Source organism: Echinococcus granulosus (genome assembly GCF_000524195.1).
Source record: "Echinococcus granulosus chromosome Unknown EG_S00030, whole genome shotgun sequence".
Lineage (NCBI taxonomy): Eukaryota > Metazoa > Platyhelminthes > Cestoda > Cyclophyllidea > Taeniidae > Echinococcus > Echinococcus granulosus.
Genome location: NW_020170410.1, coordinates 531,166 through 558,858, shown reverse-complemented (window position 1 = coordinate 558,858; position 27,693 = coordinate 531,166). Strand labels below are relative to the sequence as shown.

Sequence of the window (27,693 nt, the reverse complement as noted above, 5' to 3'; positions counted from 1 at the left end):
CCAAGTGATTTCTCTAGGCAAATAAGACCTCCTTTAGTTCTATGTCTTTTAATAAAACATGTTTTAACATTAACTACTACCTTTAGGTAAATTATAGCTGATCCATAAATGCCATATAAATGTAAATTAAGATGGCCTAGACTGCCTCTTGTAGTTAAAAACAATCCCTCAAGTCATTGAGGAAACCTTAGACATATATGCTATTAAAATTGGGGGAATCGGGATCCCTAGAAGGATTATAAAAGTGGAGACATTTGCTTCTAACCAGTAAAGTGGGCCATTAAAGATAATTGCATGTAGCGGAATCCACCAATGTTCAATCCTCTAAATGATTGCGATAATAACCTGACCTGGAGTTACGCATTCATAGTTAAAATATGGTCAAAAACTGATTCCGACTTCTTAAATTATTCACGCTTAGAAAATAAAAGAAATTTAAGGCACCACATTATACAAAAATGCACTGTTGCTTGTATTTACGATAGCAAAGTAGGCTGAGGTGATGTACAAGCAAGCATCCTTATTTCATACCCTCCTGCATTTGTAGCTCAATTCGTTCTGCCTCCTTAGTTACACTGTTAGCTGATCCTGAGGACTTTGATTTAGGACGAAGGTGCTGTTTCAGATCCAGATGTGGTGACATAAGATTCCTTTCATGGTACAAGGGTAAAGGTTTCACCGGCCGTGCGTGCCTTTGGTGATTTTTACACTCAATCGGGGAGTAGACACGTACAATATAGGCCTCATTCTTACACGATCGTCGCTCTTCACAACAACACACCGAAAATATGTAAGCGCACAAATGGCTTAGACCTCTACGTCTTCGGAAACGCTGAAGGATCCGTCGAAATGTGCGCCTAGTGGTGCGTCGGAAGGTTTGCGAGACCATGAAGTAAAGGAAGAAGTTCACTGCACAGCCGAAAACTTGGAGAAAGTTTGTCCATTCAAGGAGACGGTTAAGAATAAAGTATTGTTGAAGTAGTTGATTGTTTTCACTTATTCTGTGACCAATTTTGTCGATCAGTTTAAGACAAACAAACTGGACTATTCCGAAGGGTGTGGAGAGGAGCAGAAATGCAAAAATGACAGCCAGCAGCAGAGGTGTGACTCTGTGAAGAGCTCGAGGTCTCAGATTGTGACAACGCTGAATGGTCCGTTGTTGAGAGGTTGTAGATGGCGGTTGAGCATTAAAGACATTTTGTAAATTTGAAGTTTCCACTTGCTGATTGTTAGGCGAGCTTACAGAGGAACTAGTCGGCGGTCTAGTCAATCTTAATTGCTCTGCATTCCCGAAATTCTCGCAAATTATTTCGCTTCTTTTGCAAGCAACTATTACGGAGATGTTTGTTACCAGTACGACTATAAAAGGTCCAACATTGGTGCAAATAATGTACGCAATATTGTAAATGTCTTTCAGTAAATCGGAATGTGGGTAAATTCGGTCAACAATATGCACAAACTTGATATCACCCATAAGTTGTGTCTCATGTTCAAAAGGGACAATTTCTTCATAATCGTACTGAAGAAACAGAGGAAAATTGAAGATAAATGCAGCAAAGTAAATGGACACAATAGCATAAATGACACTTCTGCAGCGAAGGTAGAAGCGGGATTTTAGAGGCCAACAAACGGCTAGGTACCTGAGAATGGAAACGAGAACTACCATCCATGCACTAACGGTAAGGAAAGTGGACACAAGGCCTGGACCAAACAATGTGTAGTATAGCATGATGTCATTCTTTTTGTAGGTTCTTTTGGAGTAGATAAGAGGAAGAGTTGAAAGGCAAATGCAGAAATCGGCGATCGCTAGACCCAGGAGGTTGAACCTCGCTGAGCGCTCCCCACTACCCACAGGATGCGATCCCCGAAGTTGAGTAAGGACGATGACAATCATGCAGTTTGTTACTAGCCCCAAACAGGCAACTGCCGTCAAGAGAATCTTAACTACGTTTTTTGAGGTGTCGCAACAAAATCCAATTGGTTCCGGTGTAGTGTTATTGCCAGGGAAGTCCGCAGTAAAATTCGGAGAGACTGATATTGGCACCGCTATTTTGTCTTCCTGAAAATGTTAACAATTTAACTTTTATTACTGTTGTGTAACTGAGAGAACCAATGGGGTAATTTGATACTTTGCTCCTCTTTTAATCATAAATTGTTCGGAGGGCGTGATTGAATGCGTTTTAGTAATAAAAAGAGAGTGGCGTGATGGACAGTAAGTCCAAAGACATGCCTTATCTCACATGTAAACAACAAACAATCCTTAAGGCGATTAAAGGACACACCATAGCGCGTAAAAGCGAAATTCTACCATTGTTGAATGGAGCATTCATTTTAAAATTGGCTGTGGGACTTACCATTGTTTGTGGTTAATTGATTAACCACCTATTCCTAAAGACTAATTTGAAATCCCAGATATGAATTCTAGGAGAGTTTGATTTATTTAATATGTGAAAAGCGTATGAGAGAGGCAACGTGCAACAAAAGTATCATGAACAACTATATTTGCTAGTTATATCAAACTAAAGTCTGCAATTACATTCTTACAGATGTCTCATTTGCCACCACTCATTTTCCCGCTGAAATCAAAATAAGTAGCTGTTGTGATTTTATTTTAGCGGTTGCGTATCTTCAGTAGGTTAAATGGAAATAACCTAATTTTAACGTCTTCTTTCTACCAAAACTCTATATGTTTGTAATGGGAAGTCAGGGATGCAGTGATGTAAGTGTATCATGAAATTTACTTTGATAAATTACGATCTCTCCTGGCTCTGTTGGACTAAAATAAGTCGCGGTTTGAGTTGGTGATAGTAATGCAACACTCACTCACATGTAATGAAGAGCTTGGAAAGTGTTGTCGTTGTTTGAGACTGATAACCAAAGAAATAATACAAGATGCTTTAAAAACCGAACATTGGAATAAATCAAACTTAAAAGCAAATTTTTAGGTCAGAATGCCGGTAGATTGGCTGAACAGCAAAATGTTTACAATATTTCATCATCCATCACACCCCATTTTAATGAAACAATTTTTTGACCAAAAACAATAGGTCTAACTAACTAAATAAAACGGTCAACTTTTTTACTATTATTCCGCCTACCTTTTAATCTTATCAGCCGTAAAAACACAACAAGCTAAATGATTCGTTAATTCTTCACTTTCCATGGAAAAACTTATCACGCAGCCAACTATTCTCAAACATTCCCACAGGCCAATTTAAATTGCAAAAAAGAGACCGAAACACAGAGGGCGGAAAAGTATACGTTGCAAATGGAGGGGTTTTTTAATTGAAGAACCATAACAGGATGAGAAATGTTAATTGAAACTTCCTAAAACAAGCCTTTGGGAGTTGGACACTATGACAACTACTTCTGATTAATTTGACAATGGGGAAGTTTTAAATAAACAATTACTTCAAGCAAGACATTTGAAGCATTTTAGTTACAATAGTCTGGGAGAGTTATGGAAGCGCGACATTTACTTTTATTCGGGTTAACTTCATTCATTCGGATGATTAATCATTTGGTTAAAAGGAAGCGGTTATGTGAATGTGTATGGCATGGTGCAGCGCTTAAAGATTTTTATAAAAGGGGAAAGGAAGCACAATACTGGGGTAGAATATGTATTAACAAAAGCAGAATGGCTGAGGGGCTACTGGCATGTCCCAGAGAACATGCCACTAGCGCATTTACAACCGGCAGAGTCTTAAGGGCCCCGTTATCAAAACCGAGATTTGAACAAATAAAAAGCTGCAATGGTGTCGCATTCCCTCCAAAGGCAGTGCTCATAAAATTGTTACGAAGGTCACTTACTCCCCACATTCTTGTTTGTCCTCACACTGAAGGACAAATAAAGGTTCTTAAAGTCAGCAAATATCACCAAAATGGGTCTTCAATTAATATAACCTAAATGTCTTGCAGGACACCTTTTTTAAGAAATATGATAGGTATCTTCTCAAAACTATTGCTCAAACCCGAATGCCAAATTTGCTGTGAAAGATACTCCACAGAAAAGTTTGTATCTAAAATTCATTCAAATCGGAAAATAATAGTGAAACTTTAGCGGCGACATTTATTTACTTAATTCACATTCTGAGACGCAGATTGGGAAGCTATACAATAAAAACTTATCAAATAGTTTCGTATTTAACGAAGCAAGAAGGATAATTTTAGTTTTAAATACAGTCCAAAGAAGTTTTTGGGTAAAGCGCGGGAGAAAGGAATCAGAATTTGAGTATTGCGCAGCTTTAAAGTTCTCCGAGTGCTCGAACTTCTCAAATGATAGCGTTTTTTACCCTACATTCGCCATTCTCTAAGGGCTATCCGGAGGTCCAAAATAACCAAGCAAAGAGTAGTTGCAGTAGGTCCCGCCATTGCCACAATATAGCATATGAACATGCAAGTACAAAAAAAGAATAAATGTTAATTATCTCAAAAGCATCCCGTTTAAAAACGATACCACTTATTTATGGCTGTTTACGTAGAAATTTTTCTATGAAAACTTTTTGACAGTTAATACAGTGAGATAAGGTTAAAAACAAGCTATTGCCAATCGGTATTTTTGAAATCATGTCATCTTTACTTCTAAATACCCAAAATTACTAAAGATTTTCCTAATTGTTGTGATTTTAGGGGTGGTTTTTTGTAAAACGAAGGCACACTAGGCTTCAAGACTCAATAAAACATGAAGGAAGCGAAAGGTAGACAAGATCTCGCTTAGAGTGGAGCAAATTTCAAGAACATTCCCAGACGCAGTGAAATGTTAATATTGTATGATAACCTTTTCCACAAAATAGTCTCACCCAAAACCCAAAAGCATGCCAAAGAGGGGACCTACCGGAAGCATTATTGCAAATTAACATAGTTTAGAAGCATTTGAATTGACTTTCGGTTGAAAACGTGATAAAAAATCAAATTGGGGTGCCTTCAATAGCTAAGATGGGAAAATTGATTGGTCCGCTAATATGTAGTTTCCCACTAATTGGGAGGAGGAGACGAGACCAATGGAATGCCTCCTCGAATTGGCCAATGGTGTAGCCAAGATGTTACTGGCCAAGCAGGCCTTCGTGTTTGGCAATTGGGCATCAATTTGGAAGTAGAGTTGCTAGTAATTTTATCGGATTTTTAGAATATAGTTCATTTATTTCCGGTAATAACTCTTCATCGTTGCATTTGAGATTTTATTGCTAAAGAATAAACCGAGATGATTTGCGAAAATTCAGAGAGAGGAATAATATTACCTGCGAAGCACTGGCTTTATGCTTTTTCTGCTCACAAGGTTTTGTAGAAAATAATGACTAACTTGTTCGTTGCGACCCGTTATAATGTGTCAGGTTTTCTCACACCTCTCGATTCACATAAGCCAAGATAACCTAAGTATTTAGCACTCTACAGGAGTTTTTGTTTCATGTGATTCTGTGTATATTCTTCTGCAGGAGAGTCAAGCAAATATTGAGATTTCGATACTGCTAATTGGTGTCACGATGGCTTCAGAAAATTGTGTGTCCCCAGTGATCAATATTGTTAAGGCACATATCTTCCAACTGGCTTTGATTCATTCTTGTGTGTGTTTACAGAGAGTGAGTTTTATGACAGATTGCTTTAAAGCTTTATTCTTTAAGCAAACCACAATTTGATCTGCTAGTGCGTGGAGTATGTAGCTGGTATTATCGTAAATTCACATCTGATACATTTTATAGTGGCTGCTAAAAACCTTTATGAAATGATGAGTGGGGTATAAAAAAGCTTGCTTCATAGCCATCGTTTGATTTTCAAAAAATGCTTTACATAGATTAATCAATTTTAAAGCATGTTTTGTCTTTTTGAGAGTGTTCAATGGAGATAAATTTTTATGAAAAGGTCAAAGCTGGTAAATTAGTTTTGCTTTTTAGGTTGCATGAAACAATCAGCGGTAGTTGCATACTAAATTTGGTTAAAAATTACTAAAATTCGCGACCATATCATAATTTGTTGTATAAATAATGAACTATTTTTTCTCATAATCTTTTAACATTGAGAATGAGACCCTCAAGAAGGCAGATTACTAAGTGAATTTGTCAAGCCATGGACCGCAGAAATCTAGTCCAGGATTCTGCAACAGGCATCAGAATCAATGAACCAAAGATAAAAGAGTATTTGCACATTTATGGGCCTATAATTTAGCCTGTGGGTTGCCCTTTGAGTCTCTCTTGAAGTAGAATGAAGTTATAATACTAGGACAGAAGTATTGCCGAAGGACAGGATATTGAGAGGCTACTAGAGTGGCCCATTATCCATGCCACCGAGCACAAGTACAATGACGGGGCCCTAAGTACCCTCGTAATCGAAATGAAGGGTTAACAAATAAATCAAAGAATTACATAGTCCTCCTCACCTTTTGAGCGCGGACCTCGGTACCTCCCTTAATGGACTCCCCTGGTCAGCCATCACAGAGTAGCTGGTGCTGCGTGGAAAATACTTAAAAACAACAGCACCAATTATTGAATTTGCAGACTACTGGGAAAACATTTGATCCCAACGGTAATTACCTTACTTGACAATTCCAATGAATCTGGAACCTTGCCCTATTACGGAATGTCCTGGCATCTAGTATGATCATTGCCAGTTTTAAGACCACTCGCCCAAAACAGAGACACTCACTGAATGACAAGCTTAAAATACTTTCCTGGGCGTAAGGTTTCGCACTTGTTTCTCCTTGCCACTTTGTCCTCTGTTCTGTGCTGCCCAACCACATGGCTGTCTGCGTTCTATCCATCAAGTAGAGGGGTAATGGAAGTATTATGTGTTCACTTAATTGACATCTTCAGGGAGGTACTGTAGATGGTTCTGCAGCGAACTTTCGCAGATAGTATACGACTCTTATCGCTTCTGTTGTGAATAGCACTTTTGTATAACACGGGACTAAGGTAGTTGCTGAAGGTAGGTTCAATTTTTAATTCTTCTGTTAGGTGTCATCACAGTGTCTCCCATTCTTAGCATTTCCCATATTCCGTCAAGTCACGATTTGACATTCAGCGGCAGAAATCAAAGTAGCTGTCTTTTAAATGGTTTTAAATGATTTGCTTCCCAATGCCACCAATGTAGAGAGTCAAGTCTTTTCCAAAATCTAAAGAAGACATACTGTCGATGTACAGAAGGGCTGAGGTGCTACTGCCATGGCCTTTGACCATGTCACCCACTGTCAGAACAAAGAGCAGAGTCTTCGGTGCCTGTGCAACCAAAATTAACCTTTAAACAGGCGACCAAAGTATTTCTCACTTTTTTATTTCCTAGAAAAAAGATTGCGCAGGTGCCATGAGTGGTACCTCAAACGACTGTGACAAATGGTTCAAATTTACTACCGTGGATGGATAAATTAATATAGTAAAATTTCGAGGGTGCCATCAACTAATGAATGAATTCATTCACTAAACGAGAAGTGACAAAATTTATACTATTTGACAATACAGATAAGTAGGATGATATCTAATTAGCAGGAAAGTATTTTTTTAAGAAAAATTAAACTTTTACTCGTCCACGGTACTACCTTCTACGGGTTCAATCAGCATCATTACCTTAAAGTTCATGGGATTTCGTCATTTTCCACCAAATATTTACTCACAAGATGGGCAAAATATTTAAAATTTTTGGGCTACATACTTAAATTTTATAGTTAAAACTTAATATACACTGTCATATTTTTGTTTTACTTTCTCCCAGATCACCCATTAATGTGAAGTGGCTTTGAGATTCAAAGGGCATTCATTATTCATTATACCGACAGCACCGTTTTAATACTGAGAAATTCTTAAACGTGCGACAAAATTTTTGGGTGGTAGCAGATGAAAGATAACTGTAAAAAATCTCAAAAATTTAAAATCAGTTGTTTTTTCTCAATATAACAAGCAGTAATGGGGCATACAGAGTCCCCACTTACAAGGGCTTAAATAAGTAGTCAAGCATAATTTATAAGCCAAAAAGTAGTCCTTACTAAGGTAATTTTGTTACATCCTAGTAAGACAGAATTTTCTGTTTCGGTTGAGGTGTGTTAACTCTAGCAATAACTTGTGAGTATTGTTGCCAAATATTGAGAACGGAGGCTTTGTGAACTGACTCTGCTTCGTAAATACAAGCCTACCTTACTGGAAGAGGCAAGCTCAAAAGGGCTTGAGCAATCACATAGAAACTCTAAAATTGTAGAGCATTAAAGCGCTAAAAAGGCTGTCTAAAATTCGAGCAAATGAAAGCTTAATGTGAAATAAGACCAAGAGTGTCAGTGATTGCGGTTAAATAAAAATTTGTTGGTGATTGCGTAGTGCATTGGATGTTTGCTTAACACTCAAATTTTGGTTACATTGGCATCCAAAGATCTGAAATTATACTTGCGGTGGGTGTCATGGTCTTTGGGCTATGTCAGTAGCCTCTCGACCATTTTGTACATAGGCAAGCCATTTTCTGTCACAGTATGATGATTACTTCCTACTTTAGGAAGGACTCTGGGAACTACACTGATGGCAGCTGAAAGTAAACCTGATCTTGGAGGTCAATCCCCCTATTACTGTAACAAATGATAAGCTTTAATAAGAATGAAGAGAAATATTTTATTTTCGCTGGTGGTGGGCTCTGCGATGACCCCTAAGAGAAGTGTCATAAAATGGTGTCTTTCCCGGCAGCTATCCATATTCTACAGGAAAGCTACTTGCTCCTAAAATAGCACTAACCATGATGCATGCGGAAAAGTCGGTTACGGGGTTGTCTACCCATATACATGAGGATGTAAATCAAATAAACATGGCACACCGCCGACTCTCTACCAGCTAAAGAGAACTCAGGTAAATATATTGTTGAGCACTGCTATAGTGGGTAAAAATTAGCAACGAAGATAGAAGATAAAACTTGACCTCAGCAGAACCAATTCAAACTCTATCATTTATTAGACGACTCCAATTTTAGGCTAGTGTTCTCGTTACTAGTGATGGCCCTATAAAATATTTATCGCATTTCTCCCTCCCCTAATACCATTCTCAAACAAGGCGAAACTTGAGATTCAGCAGAATAGTCAAGGGAGAATTGTAATGTTGCAGCAAAATATGCTCCTAGCTGGAAGCAAATTTGACGAGTGGCGCGGTTAGTTGGTAAGTGATTTATATCGCCAAATACACTGTGATGTTAGACCAAGGATAACGCCAGGGACGATGCTCAAATGGAGCAGGGGGCTATGTAACACTTTTGTTGTTTGTATGACACTTCGCTGTGGTATTGCAGACACTTAATTTTCCTTGCTGTGCCTTTACTGGTCGACATGGTCTCCAGGCCATGCTAGTAGCCTTCTATCCCTTCCATATATTGAAAAGACATTTTCTATAGCAGTTTTTAGAATGCAGAAAGGACCCAAAGCATTGCATTTATTTTATTTTTAGCAAAAATTTACAAAAAGTTTTAGGTAGGAAGCATGCTAAACACCGAAAACTAGCGACTTACGTGAAAATTTGTTATAGGAAGAGTAGTTAATTTTGTGTACTCATTAAACAATGCTCCCGAAAACTATGCATCAGTCAAAAATTGTCCTATTTGCATTGTCATAAGTGGTGTGGTCTCACAGATTTTATCAGAAATATATGATTTTAACATAAAAAGTCAAAATTTTTTGTTCTCTTTTACAGTCGTAAACGCTCAAACATACAAACAAATGAATGCACCGCTACCGCCTCATTGACTTCGTTGAAGGACTAAACTGAACTTTAGAATATGCTAAATATTTTTTTATGCCAAAGTTGTTAGAAAATGCGTCTGACGTGTTTGTAAAATTGAATTTCTTGATGCATTTTGGGATTTTTTAAATCAGTCTACCCTGTACTATGCTGTTGCCCCCCAAGTCTTTCCTGAAGACGAAAGAAGTCATTCTACCAGGGAAGAATACGCAGTGCCGACATACAGAATTGTTGGAGGGCTACAGACAACTTCCGGAGCCCAGTTCACTCAGCGGAAGCACGATGGCGGAGCCTTCAATGCCCACGGAGACCGGCACGAAGAGTTGAACAAGCAAAGTCTTAGAGTGCGGTATTTTTTAGCATGCATCGTTTTATCACTGTTTAGAAGAGTTTTGCAAAGAGATGCGATTGCTATGTAATCGTGTTAAGGAAAATATAGGGCTGTTAAGTTGGTGAGTACTTAAGATGTACATTAGAAAGTTATTCCTGTGGAGGACATTTTGATATTTGTGAATATATTGTCGTCTACTGTCACCTTCACGACATTCTAAAGCCACAGTTTTATGAGTTTACTTTAAAGGACCATCTGGTTTGCTTCTCATCATAAATATTCACATATACATACATATATATATCAACATACTTCATAAATAGTTATAATGAGAAGTGGATCAGAGGGGCTTTCAAGGTAGCTTTAGAATGCCAAAATGGTGATTGGATGCAAAAAAAGCCTAAATCAACCCACTTAGAATGAACCTTATATGATAACCGAGGTCGCTTCCTAAAATAAAGCAATCTTATTTCCTTTAATCAACTAGACAAAATTTTACACCTCTTTTATATACTAACGCATTTCAAGGACAGAAAACCTGGGAGAAATTTCAAATAACTCTTTTGAATTTTTTGTAAATCATTAAACTGGCCGAAATTCATAAACTAAATTTTGATATCCTCCAAGCGCGTGAAACTAACCCTTGATGAAAATGCTTTTGGATTCTTTGAGTAAATAGACAGAAGTAGTACTGTCAGAAATACGATATTTTTATAAGCAGAACAAAGAGGGCTTTCCGTTAGTACAAAAAACTAATTTAATGTAAGGAATAATTTATCACTGAATGAGTAAAGGAGTAAGAACTCATTGAAGCGTCTTGAAATAAACAACTTAAGGAAATTCCTAGTACCTGTGTTCATTTTTGATGAATTTGAATAAAGCAACATTACTCAAATCGTTTTTTAAACAAAATTCAGATTTTGAACTATTAAGCCACCAGCAATTACCAGCTTACCATTCCTTGCATAATAGACTTCTAAGGGGCTAAGTGCTGCGCCCGGAGACTTCTCTAAAGACGACGTACAGCAGGGGTGGGGAGCTACTGGAGCTATTCCCAGCCTTTGGTGTCCTCATAATCTAAATGAAGTGTTAACTAAATCAGCACCGTACTATATAGCCTTTTGCGCATCGACCCCAGACGCTCCCCATGGTGACCCTCGGCCACCACAACTTAGACGGTGTTCTAAGGAAAACACCCACTGGTCAACCGCCAGCCATCAAATTTGCATACAAACGAGAAGGCATTTGAAGGTAACATCTTTGATCTCACTTCGCCATTTTACCGGATCCAAAGTTCTGTCCTGTTGCAAAATTGGATTAAGAGAACAGGGAATGTGATGGCTATCTCGTATGTCCTTTGCCGGTTGCTAGAGCACTGGCCTAGATGGTAAGTCACTTAAAAAGGATGGGTTTTAAAAAAGCGTCTTGGGAATTAAGTTTTGTGATCATGCTTCCTTGCTGCTTTGCCCTCGCCTTAGCTATGACCAGTAATATCTATCTAAATTCTGTCCAGCTAGCAAGGGGTTGGAAGCTCCTCCTTCTTTGGCCCCCCATGCCGGTACCATAGACAGTTCTGTAGAGAACGTTTCTCAGGTGGTTAACGGCAGAGGCTAGTGCAGCTTCACTTATTAATAGCTTTTCAACAGAATACGGGACTGGAATAGATGCCGAAGGAACTAATCATTTTCAGCGCTCTTGTTAGAGATCATTACAGATTCATCCATCTACACCACTTTAAATTTTGGCATTCAGTAATAGCAACTAATGTGATTGTTCTTTAGGATTGGGTTCTCACTCCGCCGTTGCCAATGTCGCGTCGTCATACTATGATAAAAATGTATTGCCGACGTACAAGATAGCTGAGTGGCTACTGTCGTGGCCCAGAGGCCAGACCACCTAGCGCAGGTACAATGACCGACTTTTAAGTGCCCGCAAGGCAAAACTTTAGGGTTAAACTAATACTAAAATACTACATGAGTATTTATATTTACGTTAATTTTATGGAAGAAGTATCGCTCAATAATTTCGATGCGACATACGCATTCAAAGAGGCTACAATAATCAAACTCACACCGAATAAGAACATAAAATTTCTTTAAGTAAAGGTAATAAAACCACCGGTTATCGGAGTCGATTTCTTTACATAACATTAAAAATTCCACACAACTGCGGAAACATTTGATGATGACCCCCCAACGATGATCTAGATATGGCGTTTCAAAGAGGTTGAACCTTTAATTTCAGAATAATTTCTTTGATCACTTACTTTAGAGTTGTTCAATCATTCATAAATATTACTTTTTGGTTGACATGTCAATGTGAGGCTTTTGCAGTGATATGAGGGCCTTAATATAGGAATACTAAAAAAATTCGACTTTTTTGTCGTTACTTTATCATTGATAACATCCCAATTCCGCTGTAGCAATCCACATTTATTAGGATACATAAAGACAATTTCTAGTGCCATAAGGAGAAGAGTCTTGGCAGTTCCTAATTATTGACTTCCGGTCTAACAAAGTGGAGACAGGGAAAATCAAAAGAAATAATTTGTTTTTAATCTAGATCTTAACTAAGATAATAAAAGTACCAACGCTTAAGGGCATCTTTTGGAGATTTAATGCCCTGCATTTGAGTTAAATTGAGAGGTACAGATTGGTCGAATTTTAAAAAGCTTAATTTTTGTGAGCATTCTATCTTCAAAGAGATAATGATACTACTTGCCGCATCATAGTTATGTGACTTTTGTCCCCTGTGTGGCGGAAATACGACAGCAGTGGGAGAGTAAAAGCCCTTATTGTTTAAGGTCAAAATTTCATCAAAAAAGCAAAAAGAGAGGCAATTTCGAGGTTAGGATAAGTGTACAGTGGTTAAAAATATAACTTGTGGGAAAATGGCTTTCTTCGAATTTTGAACAGAAGCAGGTTCTCAAATGACTTATCCAATTAAATTCATAAACAGAAAATTCTGCACGAGATGTGCTTCCGAATACTAACAGATTCTCAACATCCAAGCAAGTTTTAGTGCAAAAAGATCCTTTACTTCAAAAATGTTCATTTCCTGGCTTCTAAAACTAATATTTTGCATTAACTACACATTGGAGTGTACATATAAGGTGGTAAATTCATTGAAGGAGCAAAATGATAGGTCTTTTCATTGCCAAGCTTAAAATTAAAAAATTGCTCTTTCGAACATAAATTAGGCAAAATATATTAAAATTTGCTAATAAATGTAGAATTATCGCGATTTTTAGGTGTTCGAATGGAATTGCCGTAATTTAATTGCTCGTTTAAATCTTCGTTTTGGATTCTCAAGCACCAGAGGCTCTGCCTTTGTACATCCACTGTATAGCACTGCTTCTGAGTCATGTCAGTAGCTTTAGCCCTTCTGGTTTAAATAATACCTATTCTGTTCTAGTATTATGACTTGCTTTGCCTTCAGAAAGGACTTAAGGTACTGCAATTGTGGCAGCGGTAATCAAATTTGATCCTAGAGGATATCCACTCCGATCTTTGTTATTAAATGCTAAATCATAATGCGACTAAGAGGGATGTGTGCTGCGAATGGTAGAATCTTTGGCGAAGCTTTGGCAACTACCCTAGTTTCATGTTTCAACAGGTGAATCAATGCTAGCCATGGGCTATCTTAAGATGCCAAATAAGTGAGCACAGGATACCTCCTCTATCCCCTATTGGCTGCACAAAACCCAGGTAGGTATATCAAATATGCGCGAAAGTAAGAACATGGCAAGAAGAAACAAACGCGAAGCCTGAAACTGTTATAAACACCCATCTTTATTCAATGGCTTTGCTGTTAGTTCAGTATCCTTGCGACTAGCAATGGATGTATGAGATAGCTAGAACATTCCCATTTCCCGCAGTACACTTCTTAAACAGGACGAAACTCTTGATTTAGTGAAATTAATAAAGGGATCAGTGATGCTGCCATCAAGCGCCTTCTAAGTTGAATACCAATTCGTTGACTCTTGTGGTTGGCTCGTGGATGTTTTCCTTACAGCACTGATGATACTGAGAGAGGCGACTCAGAGGGGTGAAAATGCTCAAAGTAGGGAGGGAAGGGTGTAAATTTGGGTTTTTTGTTTAGCTCTTTGCCTTGGTTACGTGGGTACTTGGGCTTTGCCATTTGTTCTTCTGCTGTGCGGCGCAGCCTTTGATCCGCTCCAGCATACCTCTAGCCCATCTGCACGTCGACAAACGATATTCCACCTCAATTTTCAGGAAAGACTTGAGGTACTCCGGTTATGAAGAGGTGCATTAACTGTCCATTTTTTTCCCACTTACACAAAGCGGGAAAGGAAAAATGGATTGGCCTAATCGTATTGACACAACTTTAATAAAATTTTAATCAACCATAGTATAGGACACTTTGTTTAAAGATATTGGCTCTACACTTAATTTGAAAAAGTGTTTTATTTAGGTACTTTTAGTTACCTTGCTTTTATTCACGCAAGCAAGTCAGACACCCCTTTTGGAAAAAATAACCCCACTGATTTCGTCCAGAAAGAAAAGTATCGGTGTATCTTCAGAAGTATTTACAAATCTTCCTTCTAAAAAAACAGTTTACAAGACCATCGAGCTTGTTAGAGATATCCCATCTCGTAAATGAGAGGAAGTTGTTTATAGACTTGTTCCAAAAATTTAAAGTCTATTTCTGAACACCAACTTTTTAGGAAAGGGTTGCTTTTCATGATCTTGTAAATTTATGCATGTCGAGTGCTTTTAAAGTAGAATTTGAAACTTAGAAATTCACAAAAGCCCAAAGTACACTTAAATGAAAAACCATTCAACCCTACTTCCCCTGAACCTACGCAGGAAGCAATTTCTTTATTTTAAAATTTAAAACATCTTTTAATGAAGGAGACTGTACTAATATTTTGTGAATGGTTTCGGAGTATGTTACAAAAAACTAGATAATTTGTTCAACCTTTAGTTTCGGCTTCTCGGACTCCTTAAGCTCCGCCCTAGTATTTCCGATGGGCGGAATGGCCTCCAGGTCATGCAATAGTCTGTTAGTCCTTTCGTACCTTTGCAATACAGTTTCTGTCACAGTGCTAGGAAAGTCTTGGGGGGCTACAATACATGCCGGCATCTAACTGGTAAACCAAAAGTGGATTCGCATGGTTAAAAATACACTTCTAAGCTACATATTTTTTCATAATTCATCTTTTGGTTTACAGAGGTTGCGGATAGACTAATCTTTACCAGAGCAAAAAAGTCCTTAACTTCTCTGTAGTATTTGTCACTACAACGCATCTCTGTAAAATAAATTATTCATTAAGCTACGCACCATTCTCTCTTTAAAGATATGAAGTGATGAAGTACCTATATGGAGGCCTATCTACACATGCATCATATGGGTAAATGTGAGATACCAAATTTCCTGAGCTTGTAAAAAGTAATGTGGATACTTATTATTCTACAATGTTGCAGATGTATTTAAAGTGATAACATGCACGGGATTGAAAAAAATTTATAGACAGCAAGGGAGCACAGCACCAGCGGTCATACCAAGGCATTTTAGACGCTTTTCAAGTGGGATAATATTTTCAGTTTAAAATGCAGGTAACAGTAAATAAAAATAAACAAATAAGGGATTTATCTTTCAATCTCCATGTCCTTTTGAAGTATCGCTGAGCTGTAAGTTTTTTGGGTAATACTACTTTTTCAGCATATTTTTTGCAAATAAGTTGCTTGGAAGTACGTAATTTTCATTCAGTCAGGCGAGAGATGAGGAGCAAATATAATCATATGCCTAGTTTTTCCTGCTACAGTCCAAACCTCTCACTCACCAACCAGACAAGTGAAACGTTTTATTAAATCTCGTCTTTTTGTACAAGAACCTCTAGGCGTGCAAATAAATGTGCAGTTCCCTAATGCAGTTCTGGTCAAAACATGCATCTCCTGCATGCCACTTTCAAGACACAAATCTACCCGGTTATTATGATAGACTCCCATAAACCTAATTTCCTTATTATTGTACACAGCGTTAATTATTAATAAATCCCCTGGTTTTATTGACCAAACCCGCATTGATGAGTATTTACTTATATTGGTCTAGTGCCTAAGGGGATAGGCTTACTTTGAGTGGCACAAAAACACATAATGAATGTAATTGACTGTTTAAGATTCTCACAGTTACAGAAATTCAATCCAATGGTTATTTAAATAATAACTTTTAAAGTGGCAAGGTGTTGAGGACTTTAAAGTGTGCCACTCATTTCACTTAGAACCATTCTGAGTAGTATGCTGAATCATAGTTATGTTTTGTATAATTCCGGAGTTTACAAAATACCACTTTCGCATATAGTCGTAGTATGAAACAAAAGTGCCTTATTCCTTGTGATACTGAACCAAATTTTGGATGATTAACGTTTAGCAGTCTATCTCAACTCTTACGGCTCCGATTCACCAACTACTACTGAACTCGAGGTTGTCATTAATCTGAGGGTAGACAAATCCTATTTTTATTCCTATAGATGTGACTTTCCCGCCAGTGCTAATCTTAGATTAAGCATACTTATTAGCGAAGATAATTTTCACTATTTGTTCACCTTCTGTCACCTGAAGAGTACGTGAAATGCTCATTCTCTTTAATGCAATCTCTAGCCTTTGCAGTCATTATTAATTTAAAGTGACAATTCTCTCAATAAACAAGAGAACAAAACTAAGCTAATTAAAAGCCTTATGTAACAAAGTTCTATTTCTTCTCTTCTGCCTTCCTCACAAATTACTAGGAGATTTCCTTGTTGATATAACCTAGGACTACTGTTAGAAGACTTACTGTGAGACAGATTACGACTATCGGATAAAATTACAAATCCAAACAAAGATGCCAAACTGCTGATTTGCGAAATTCGCAAATAACCTGCAATAATTTTGGCTTGTTAACTGTGTTGGTCGACACTTCTTTCACAAAAGGTGTTGTTATTACTAGACTAGTGCAAAGTGACGGGTTCATAATTACATCCCACCTCAACACTTTAATCGTCTGCCTTTGCAAAATAATTTTGTATTTTTTCCAGTCAGATTGGGATTTGATGCCCAAAATTTATATTCACGATTATTGTAGTTAAATCTCCAGATACTTTCTTTCATCTTTCACTAAAACTTGATCAAATAGAATTCGAGATTGAGTGATAATTTTTCATATTCTGCCATTTTTTGTCTTCTTGTCTTCACCCTGGTGTATTCAGATTTTACAGTCCATTTTCGGACTGCAAGCAAGTAGACGTAGAACAGCTTCATCAGTACTTGCTGTGTAAAAATATAAGTAATCAAGACAATAGATCTATCTAGTTTTGTAATAGTCATTATCACCCACTGACAGGGCATAGGTTAGCGTTTAATTTCAAGCTTCCAGAGCACAGAAGACTTTAATGGGTAGCGTTAAATCTACATTGTAGATCATTGTGTAGTACTTTATGTATTTGTTTGACTACTCTTTGTCGAATCGCAGGCAATAAAGGTTCCACCACTGCACGCTGGTATCATCCTAGCCCTTCTGTATTTCTGTAGTACATATTCTGCCCTGGAATTATGTATTCTTTTCAAATTCAGGAATGGTAGGTGGAACTATGTTGGAGGCATGGGAAAGCAAATCTGATCCTAAATGACTTCTGCTCTGATTTCAACTGCTGAATGCTAAACCTTAATGTGGCGATTCCCAACGGAAGGTTTGAAGATGAAATCAGGGTTTAGCAACCGCCTCAGTCCCTTGTTTTATAGGAAAGCTTCTAGTACCTGAAGCACCATTAGCCGTAGACCGTTCCAAAAGTTTCGTACAGAGCTATCTGCAAAAATGTATAAAAAAGTCAATTAAGTGAAAACGCAAAACCCTTTTTACTTCTCTGTTAGCTGGGTAGAACTCGGGCCGATGTGGCGGGGGGGCACTAAATTGAAACCACAGTGGTAAGGATGAATAGCCTTGAAAACCTATCTCCAGGAAGCAGTTTAACCATTCTTTATTAAATAGCTCTTTTTACGACCAACCCTGGCCATTTGAGTTAAAATGCACATTCTCCTTCTCCCAATATAGTTCCAAAAGAAGGCAAAACTTCAGATTCAGTAAAATTGTCACAAGGAATAAGTGACGTCGCGGCCAGGTATCTTCTCAGCTGCACGTAAAACCGATCACTAGCGTGGTTTGTTCGTGGGTGGTTTTCCAATAGCGCCGACTAGGTTGTGGTGAATGATGAGGGAGGTTGACGGCTGGGAGCGCTCGATTAGGAGGATGACGCTTAAAACAAGGAAGGGTCTAAGCAATACTTCGATTGACTTTAGCTTTGGTTTCTCGAGTACTTCAGGTTTCGTAAATGTACTTCCACTGGATGGTGTGGCTTCCGAGACATTAAGGTAGTAACAAAATCTATGGCACTTCGGCGATATATTTTCTGCTATGGTATTATATCTTCCTTCGTCTACAGGAAAGACTCACTGCGCCACAAGAAGCTCTTAGTCCAAACTTTTATCAGTTGATCTTTCCGTCAAAGTAAATAGTGCAGCCGATGAATTTTATTATAATAAGACCTTCAAAATATTAAGTTTTTAACAAATTAGGGATTAAATCTTGTGTCTGCACTTTGTGACTTTAGAGTATAGTCTAATTTGATTTGTGCATTTAATTTCTGACATAATTAGTGCTGTTTCGTAAGTAGAAAAGGGCATAAAGTCTCTGCCTACATCACGAACCACAAAACATTTTAAATCAACTGTAATGGTTTACAGTGAGGATAGTTGGCATGAGGTACTTATGGGCATAAACTGGACAACAGTCCTACGCATTACTCATACTCTAGGGCACTTTGTTTAACAACGTCAGTGACGCTCGGTTTTAATTATTTTTATTATTTTTATCCGACCAGGAAGTTAAAAGGTAGTCAGTTCTAGTGAACTTTAAGCTGGGATCATTCCATTATGGCATAAGGAAACAGGTTTTGACTTTATAAAATTGAAAAACCAAAGTCTACTACGATAGTTGCAGCTGTAGTCTTCTAAGCTTTTTGAGACATTATCACAGATACTATCAGGTTTCCATTTATACGGTCTTACAACTTATTACTTTGCCTAACACCAACGCTGAAAAATACAGTGTACAGTAAACAAGGAGTCTATTTGTTGAGTGGCTTAATTTTCAACTGGATATTCTACCTCGGCCACAAGCGCATTATCACAATGTCGTCATTAAATAAAAAATCATACTTAACACTTTGATTATCCTTATGAAACTATTTTAAAGCCGTCCTTTGTTAAATGGTTCTGCTTTTAGTCCAAAGTTCATACAACCATTGATGGACATACGAGATGATCACCCCATTCCCTTCCCTAATGCAGTGTTAGACCAGGAAGTAACTTTAGATCCAGTGACGTTGCACTCATCCGTCTTCCAACTTGCATGCAAGTTTGATGACTAGCGCGGTTGGTTTGTGGGTGTTATTCTTACTGAACCGACTACGTTTGACTATGGGCAGTGCCGGTGATATCTCTTCAAAGAAAAGGGGCTATATATTATTTTGATAGTTTGCTTATCTCTCAAGTTTTTATGACGCGGGCACCTAACGCTTCCTGATTGTTCTCTCTCTGAGTGGAATACCCCCATGACCATGCGAGTAGACCCTTACCCCTTCTGTACGTCAATAATACAAATTTCTATCCTAATATTATAGGATCTTTCCCCCTTTTGTTTAGTAAAATAAATGAGAAATAATTTCGTGAACCTTTAAGAGAGAATAATGTTATAATTTCTGTTATGTTAAAAAGATATTGGATGTTGTCGAGATTAGAAAATCCTTTAAGATAAAGCAGGGATTTTAAATGATAGCTTAAATAATGTGCAGAGACAAAAGAGGAGTAAACGGTGAAAAAAATGAGCGCTTCAGCTGCACATCACTCTATAATTTAGACAAGCTCACGTGAAAAGAAAGCAAATACAGAATAAAATATTACCTAAGGCCTAATTCAAAATCCTCTCAGCTATTTTCCAAACACATTTAATTTAGCATTCCTAAGATAATTGGCTACAAGTAGCACACAAAATCGTGCTTCAAAGTACAAATCAAACTGAGGAACTTTGATTAGCGTTGTAAATTTCCTTTCAATAATCGTGGTTAAATTCTAGCCAATGAACTGGAAGTACTAGAAGTTACAAGCAAGAAGAAACTGGTCAAGAATTTTTGCTGCCAAACTAAGGCGCACCATTTCCAAACCTTACAGTAAAGTGGTGGGATGATATTATTGTATGTATTAAAAAAGACGGATGAATTTACAAGGCCAGTTTTCATCAGAGTTGATGGCGATTCGATAGATGCCCGTGACTTGTGTCAATAAGATGTAAAAGTTTTCTTGATCAGGGTGAGATTTCTAACAGTTTATATGATACCTACCTGTTCCATGTGAAGGATGGGGGCTTTTGCAACTATGTGGATAAAATATGACCTAATATTTAATTGTTTCCGGATGCGAACTAAGCCTTTTTTGAACTAGAAAGTGTATCATTGCAGAGCATTTGGGTATCTTCGGGCAGAACATTTTCAAACCAAAAAGTGCTATGGTCTGCCAAATCTGTTTTTTTGCCAGGTTAAGCAGATTTTATCGGAAGTTATTACGAACTTATGGTGAATTCATGAAATAGCGTTAGAGTCTCATTCATGTTGCTTGCAAATAAAAATCGGTGTAATTTCATTATGGGTTGCCTTTAATGGTTTAAATTAAAAAACCAGGACGGAAGCAAATTTTCTTATAACCTTTTAATAAGCGAATCTTCTTGAGAAAAATGACAAATTTACAAACACACGGTTTCTCTAATCGGAATAACTACATCATAACTAAAGCACCTAAAAAGTACATATGGATTCTAGTGGCATGACGCGTTTTAAGTCCAGGAAAAAGCTATTTATAAAGCCAAAATTAAGAAACGCTTGTAATTTTTGGCAAGAATTCATCGTTTGAAGTGTAAAATGAATTTGTGCAATTCACTCTTTAAAAGTAGGTTTGACAGATTTATGACTGGGCGATTACCGTGGGTGTTAACAGCGCAGTGTAAAATTATGTGCTGCATTGAAGTACTGGAGGTACATGAAGCTAGTGATTTTTGGTTCATCTTCACACAATAATGGAATTCTAGATTACACGACAGATGCTTCTTTTCTGTAGTTGAAAAAATTTATAACATTAGGACAGAAAATGCATTGACAATGTGCAGAGACCTGAGATACTACTCCCATAGCCCGAAGGCCAGGTTAATTAGACAGTGCCCACGTTGCTAAAACGCCGACCTAAACAAAAAATAAAAGTATCAGAAATGACTCACTTTCTATAAGCACTGTTCACGGGACTTCCCTTGGTCAATCTCCTTTGTTTTCCATTGCAACGTAGATGGTGCTCTGAGAAGAACAAAACAAACTGACTGCTCTAGTCATCGAATTTGCATTCAAGTAGCAAAATATCTTCACCGGCATTGATCCTCTAGGCAGTTCCACTGGATATAGACTTCCAACCTGTTTATAAACTGCACTGAGGGAGAGGAACCTGCTGATCATCTTTTGTTTTATCACTAATCGTAAGAACACTGGCCTAAGACCAGAGCCCTTTTACAAGGGGGGATGCTTAAAATGGTACCTTGCAGATAAAAGTTCGTGTCTAGTTTCTCCCTGCCACATTGATTATTATCTACCTCTCTCTTTACCCTATCTACTTGGGTTTTCTTCAGCTAGCAGAGAGGTGGAGGAAATATCCCCTATTCATCGTATTGACATCTTCTTGTAGGTACCGTAAGGGGCTTCGTAACTAAATTTTTGGACGCTTCAAGGCCGGTGTCGCTTTAGTTATTGACAGTAGCCCTGCTGAACAAAAACTTTAGTGGTTTCCGTGGCTAGTTATCGTTTTCAACGCTCCTGCTACAAGTCATCATAGGTATATCACTCAGTAATAGAAATAAGAGAAGCTGTCCCTTGGGATCGGGTTTGCTTTCTGCTGCCATCAATGTGGCAAACCGAGCCTTGTTTGAATACGAGAGAAGTCATAATAATATGGCGAAATATGTACTGCCGACGTACAGGAGGCCTGGAGGGCTACTGGCAAGAGTTGGAAGTAGTGCCGCCCAGAGGAAGTACAATTACGAAACTTTATTTTTAAAATTTTTTTGTTAAAAGCTGCAAACCTTAGTTTGCATAAGTCGCGGTAAAAGTAGTGCTTTACGTCTTTACTGAAACTTTGTCGCAGTTGATGCAATAAACCAAACAGGTACTGCTTAATCACCTGACAAGCTTGACCTCTCCTTTAAATCGTTTTGTTAATCACATTAGGCTGTTAAAAAGGCCCCGTCGCCTTCCCGCATGAAGGAGTGCAGTAATATTTTGGGGTATCCTGCCCTTCAGAAATGGCAATAAAGGTCAGCTTCAAGAAAATTTTTTGGCTCTCTGTATGCAAAATCCGTTCCTTCAGGAGATTTAACCGCGTCACTGATTTGTAGGACAACGTGTCTGAATAAGCATCTGCGTCAGACTTGCATCTAATAGACGCATTTTTTGCCATTTAATGGCTAGAAATGATAAAATCATTTAAAGTGTCCCCTTTTTGTGGGTGCGTCCATTAATCATAACCTAAAAATTTAAATACACCCTCGATATTGCAAAATGTTTAGCCATCGTAGTTGCAAGGTAAGCCTCTAATTCAAGAAGCATAACTAGCTACTTTCGCGGATAAGTCCAGCATAAAGCAACCCTCTAACAAAATTAAAATTTATTTTCGGAAACTTAAAATCTGGGTAACTGTCCATCACAGGTGCCAAGTGGACAAGTCATTGAAACAAAAGTTGTGGGGTTTCGTAGAGTAAGCCGTGTGGCTATCGGCGGGGACAGGAGGACATACCGCCCAGCGGAATCATAATAGCTATACATTTTATTGCCCTCATCATCAAAATACAGAGTTAAACATGCAGTCAGAGTATTACATAGCCACCATCTTTAGGACATCCTCCCTGGCACTAAACATGGTCACCAACACAGTCGGTGCTATAAGGAAAACACTTGCAAACCAACCACGCCAGTCATCGAATTTGTATGCAGCTGAGAAGATATCGGACTGTTGCGTCAAAGGTTCCTCTAAGAAATTCCACTAAACCTAAAATTTATTTTGTTTGGGAACTCTATTAATAGAAGGGGGAATTTGATTGCTAGCACGTAGGTCCATAGCTAGTGGTAAGAACACTGGCCTAAAAACACCCATTTAATAAAGGACGGTGTTCAAAATTGTTTTGTGGGAGCAAGTTTCCACGTCTAATCCTCCTTACAGCTTTGTTCCCGCTTCATTCCTGCCCGGACATATCCGCTTGGGTCCCCATCAGCTAGTAGAGAGATGAAGAAGGTATAATGAAATCGTCATCCGGGTACGGTTGATAACTCTATAACGAACTATCCAGATGTTTTATGGACAGTGTAGCCTGATTTGCTAATGGCTTTCCTTTGAGACATGCGGTGGGCGCAGTTTTAAAGGCAGACGTTGGTAGGAGTCGTAAAAGATTTTCTTAACCGCGGCGTATGGCCTTCTTCCATTAGGTTAATGTTGCAAATTCAGTAATAGAAATCATATTTGCTATCTTTTAGCATCGGATTCGCTCTTTACTGCCACCAAGGTGAAGCTTTGAAAATTCCCTGAATACTAAAGAGAGCATGATACCAAGGCAAAATATGCATTATTGGGCTGTGGGGCGTGTGGAGTGGCCTGGAGGCCGTGCCACTGGGCGGAAGTACAATAGCCAAGGCCCTCGGTACCTGCGCGTGACCATAACAAAGAGTTTAACAAACAATCAAAGGATCGAAATACCTCATCTCTTTACCATTACATGTTAAGAAAATTTTTAAAATGTGGAAGGGTATATCAGCATGAACTATTACAAGTGAATATAAATATGAAGCTTTGTGGGGAATTGATGCTTCCCTAGGTAAGCCTTATCTAATGCAACTAAACTATTTTGCCTCAACAGGGCCAAATTTTAGGGCGGAATCAAGCCGGCCGCTTTTCAGTAAATGATAATGTGGGTGTACAACAGTGTAGAATAGCTCAACAATTCATAACTCTCGGTAGGGTTAGCATTTTTTGTGCATGTCATTGTGAGAATTTAAAAGGCAGAACACTAAATGCGTGGAAAGGCGTATTTTTGTGCATTGGCTTTTGCAAAACCATAAGCTGTGAAGAAATCTTTACCCTTAACATGACGCAAAACGTATTCCTTGTATTTCGCTCAAAAATAGGGTAACACGTTGAACCAAAGAAGAGCTTCTTCAAAATACAAGATAAGTGGATTGAATCTCGTAATAATTAACGAGAAAAAAGTTCTATTACTTTCCTTTACTTTATATCGAGCTCAGCCGATCAGAAATAAGCGCTTTGAAGAAGTAGATTCTGCGACTCTTTGGTATGCTCCCTAAAAGATGAGCTCAAGCAGTAGTGCCGGTTGAAGTAACCAAGGCTAAAGTTATGGTTATGAAAGTAGTCACACGACACCAAAAAGCATTGCATCGAGGGCAACCATATGTCTAGCGTCTGACATGTGGCTCGCTCAAGCGTACCATATGGTCTTGCCATATTAGTACGAGGTAACGGGAAAATAAAACATTTTAGGAAGTTCAGTCTTTTCTAGGCAGTTTGGGTTGCAAATATTTTGACTAAATATATGGCCGTGACAGTTACATGACTTTGACAGCTGTAATTTTGGGGCAAATCACTAACGTGGTGAAGTAAGAAGCTCACTCTACAAAAAGGCAAATAACTACTCTTCCCATCGAGCATTTCTAAATGGGGAGGAGGAAGCAATCACACTGTACCATCGAGACAGGTCTCAAAAAGTAATTCCACTTTAAAGGGGTCAACCACGCAACAATCCAAACGGTGGAGTTAAAACCCAATAAGCACAATGCTTGTCTTCGAAAAAAGATTTATAAAAATCACTTCATTTGGCAAAAAATAAAAATTGTTTATTTGTTTTAGACAGAGGTACTTAATAATTAGTAATATCCTGATGCATTTATATACCTGTAGTAGTTTGATTATCTGCTTAACTCTTCGTCTTATTTTTGTGTTCTCTAAAAACTCCACGTTTGCGCTTCTGTTGGGTGGAGTGTTCTCTGGACCTTGACAGTAGACTCTCAGACCTTCCGTACGTCGACAATACGCATTCTGCCCCTGTATTGTTGGCTCTCTTCGCCTTCAGGAAAGACTGAAGGTGATACATATCTAGCTCTCGGAATTAAACCAATTTTAGGAAATGGGTTAAGTAATTTTGTATGCAAGTCGCACACTTGTTTGTAGTTTATATGGATGACCATAAAGTTAGCCACTTCATTATATAAAACATTTGTAATATGTTTAAGATTCGGATTCGAGGAAATATCATGATTTATGCATGTATAAACATACTCATGTGATTAATTCAAATTATCTAATAATTTTAAAAATACAAATATATTCCACTTATGATAGTTTCTGAGGTCTTTCCTGTAGCCTGTTGTTTTTAACACTTTCATTTAGGAAATAGGAATGCAATACGTGATTCTTTGGAATTTTTGTAGTTTTCCTAGTCTTTTCTGAAGTAGAAGGAAGTCAAAATTCTAGGCGAGATTTATTGCCGTCGTAGAGAAAGGCTGGAGGAGAGGGGCTACTGACAAGTCACGGAGGCCATGACGTCCAGCGGAAATACAAAGGTGGAGTCTAAATTTTCTACCAGAAACCAAGACCCAGTGAATTACACAAACAAAAAAGCACAAAGTAGCCCCTCTATCCTTTTGAACCTCTTCTCCGTTGCTCCCCCTGGTCAGTCAACCGCGAGGGCAAACACAAGGTAGTCAGTGCCGTAAGAAAAACACCCACAAACCAATCACGCCTGTCATCAATTTTACGTGTACCTGGGAAGATACCTGGACGCAACACCACTGATCCTTCTTGACAATTTCTCTAGAGCTGGGCCTTTGCCCTGTATGCGAACTGTATCAGGCGAAGGAATAATATAGTGCTTTTCTCTGTAACACTGCTCTTAAGGGAAGCCATTAAAGGAACGAGAAATCAAAAAAATTATTTTGCAGGAATGTAAAACTGCATCTACTCCTCCTTGCAACCTTGTTTTCGCATCATTACTGCCCATTTAAATCCGTCGGGGTTCTATTAAGCTAGGAGAGAGGTGGAGGTGGTCTCACGTTTTCACTTAATTAATATCTGCCTACAGATACCATGGACACCTCTGTTATAAACTTTCCAGGTAGTTTTGCAGCTAGTGTCGCATCAGTTGTTAATGGCATTCCTGCAGAGCACGGAATCGGATTAGTTACCCAATATAAACATCATTTACAACCCTGTTGTTAGGGGTAGTCGCAGATTCTCTCATACGCAGCATACACTCACTTTAAGTCACGCTAAGGTAAAGCATTTGGTAATAGAATTCAGGGTAGCCGTCTTTACGGATTGAAAATGCTTGACGCTGTTGCCAATGTAACGCCCGGAGTCTTGCTTAAAGTCTGAAAAGGTCGTAATACTACGATAGAATATGTATTACCAACGCAGAGAAGGGCCAGCATCTACTGGTATAGCCCGAGGCCGTGCCATCGTGTGGAAGTACATGGGCGGAGCCTTTAGTGCTCGAGTAATCTAGACGAGGAGTTAAACAAACAGAGTATTAAAAACATAAATAGAGACGTGTATTTCTTTGCTTTCTCCTCAAATAACATCTACTATTTTAATAAATGTACGATTTTCTTCTTTTTTAACCATGGCGGGACGTATCCGAATTGATTCAATGCGTCACAAATAAGAAATTATGAGATTTAGCAAAAATTTTAAAGTTTATGATGCGTAGTTAGTTTGCACTAGGAAATGGCGCTTTGATTCCAAATACACCGTAACTCACAACTGTGGATTGGATTTTTATGGAAATTAATAAAACTACCCTAATGCCTTAGTCTTGCGAAGAAAGCTTTAACCAACACACAAAGTGACACCAAATAATTTTATTAGAGCCAAAAGAAATTTTCAAATAAAAGCTATTTTTTGTACCCATGAGCATTCAACATTGTCTTTTCAAACCGCTATTTGGGATTTGGTGCTTCTACTCATTTTTTACTAATGTCTCTACACGTTTGACCTCAATGATGTTTATATGAACCTCAGTCAATACCAAAAAAATCATGAAAATGTGCGATACTTTTAAATTTTCTTTACCAAAATCATGATTTGAACGGGTAAATTCTGTAGAAATATAGAAGGCCTTAAATGTATAACCAAATTATGTGCAGCGTGGGCGTCTTTTACCATCTACGTTATTACTGAAGGTTATAAAGTTTAATAAAACACGCGTATATTTGTATAGCCATTCAAGCAGTTTTTATGAATGTCCATGTCAATTTGGGACCTTAGATTATACTTCCGTAAGAGGATACAGAGTCGTGACAATAAAAATCCAGCAATAAGTGGGAGGCCTTTATTACGTGGACTAGACTATGCTTTAGCACGCAAGACTGCAATTCGCTTTGAAAGGCCTCAGACAAATCGTAGTGATGAAAAATTATTCCACGTAATGATTTTTGGATGGTTCATATGCTTCCAAGCTTGACATACACTCGACAATGCCGATCCTGGCCATGGTAGTTAAACTTATGTACTAATCCTTCTTGTAATC

The 27,693-nt window shown here is 38.1% G+C and overlaps 3 protein-coding genes across 3 annotated transcripts; all 3 read right to left on the bottom strand. All coding sequences in view use genetic code 11, as the record gives it.

Moving 5' to 3' along the window:
• Window positions 1–520: 520 nt before the first annotated feature.
• Window positions 521–4,843, bottom strand: EGR_04681 (rhodopsin-like orphan GPCR; the record flags this gene model as incomplete). Its single annotated transcript, XM_024493930.1, has 2 exons — window positions 521–2,059; window positions 4,835–4,843. The coding sequence occupies 2 exons, from the start codon at window positions 4,841–4,843 to the stop codon at window positions 521–523; spliced, it is 1,548 nt and encodes a 515-aa protein (XP_024351683.1).
• Window positions 4,844–10,769: 5,926 nt separating this feature from the next.
• Window positions 10,770–12,484, bottom strand: EGR_04680 (hypothetical protein; the record flags this gene model as incomplete). The annotated part of the gene is made up of 5 exons (XM_024493929.1): window positions 10,770–10,833; window positions 10,868–10,942; window positions 12,009–12,110; window positions 12,316–12,362; window positions 12,407–12,484. 5 exons carry the CDS (start codon window positions 12,482–12,484, stop codon window positions 10,770–10,772), a joined length of 366 nt encoding a protein of 121 aa, XP_024351682.1.
• Window positions 12,485–20,967: 8,483 nt separating this feature from the next.
• On the bottom strand, window positions 20,968–26,789 carry EGR_04679 (hypothetical protein; the record flags this gene model as incomplete). Its single annotated transcript, XM_024493928.1, has 6 exons — window positions 20,968–21,176; window positions 21,360–21,412; window positions 22,189–22,305; window positions 23,853–23,916; window positions 25,201–25,444; window positions 26,745–26,789. The coding sequence occupies 6 exons, from the start codon at window positions 26,787–26,789 to the stop codon at window positions 20,968–20,970; spliced, it is 732 nt and encodes a 243-aa protein (XP_024351681.1).
• Between the last annotated feature and the right edge of the window lie 904 nt (window positions 26,790–27,693).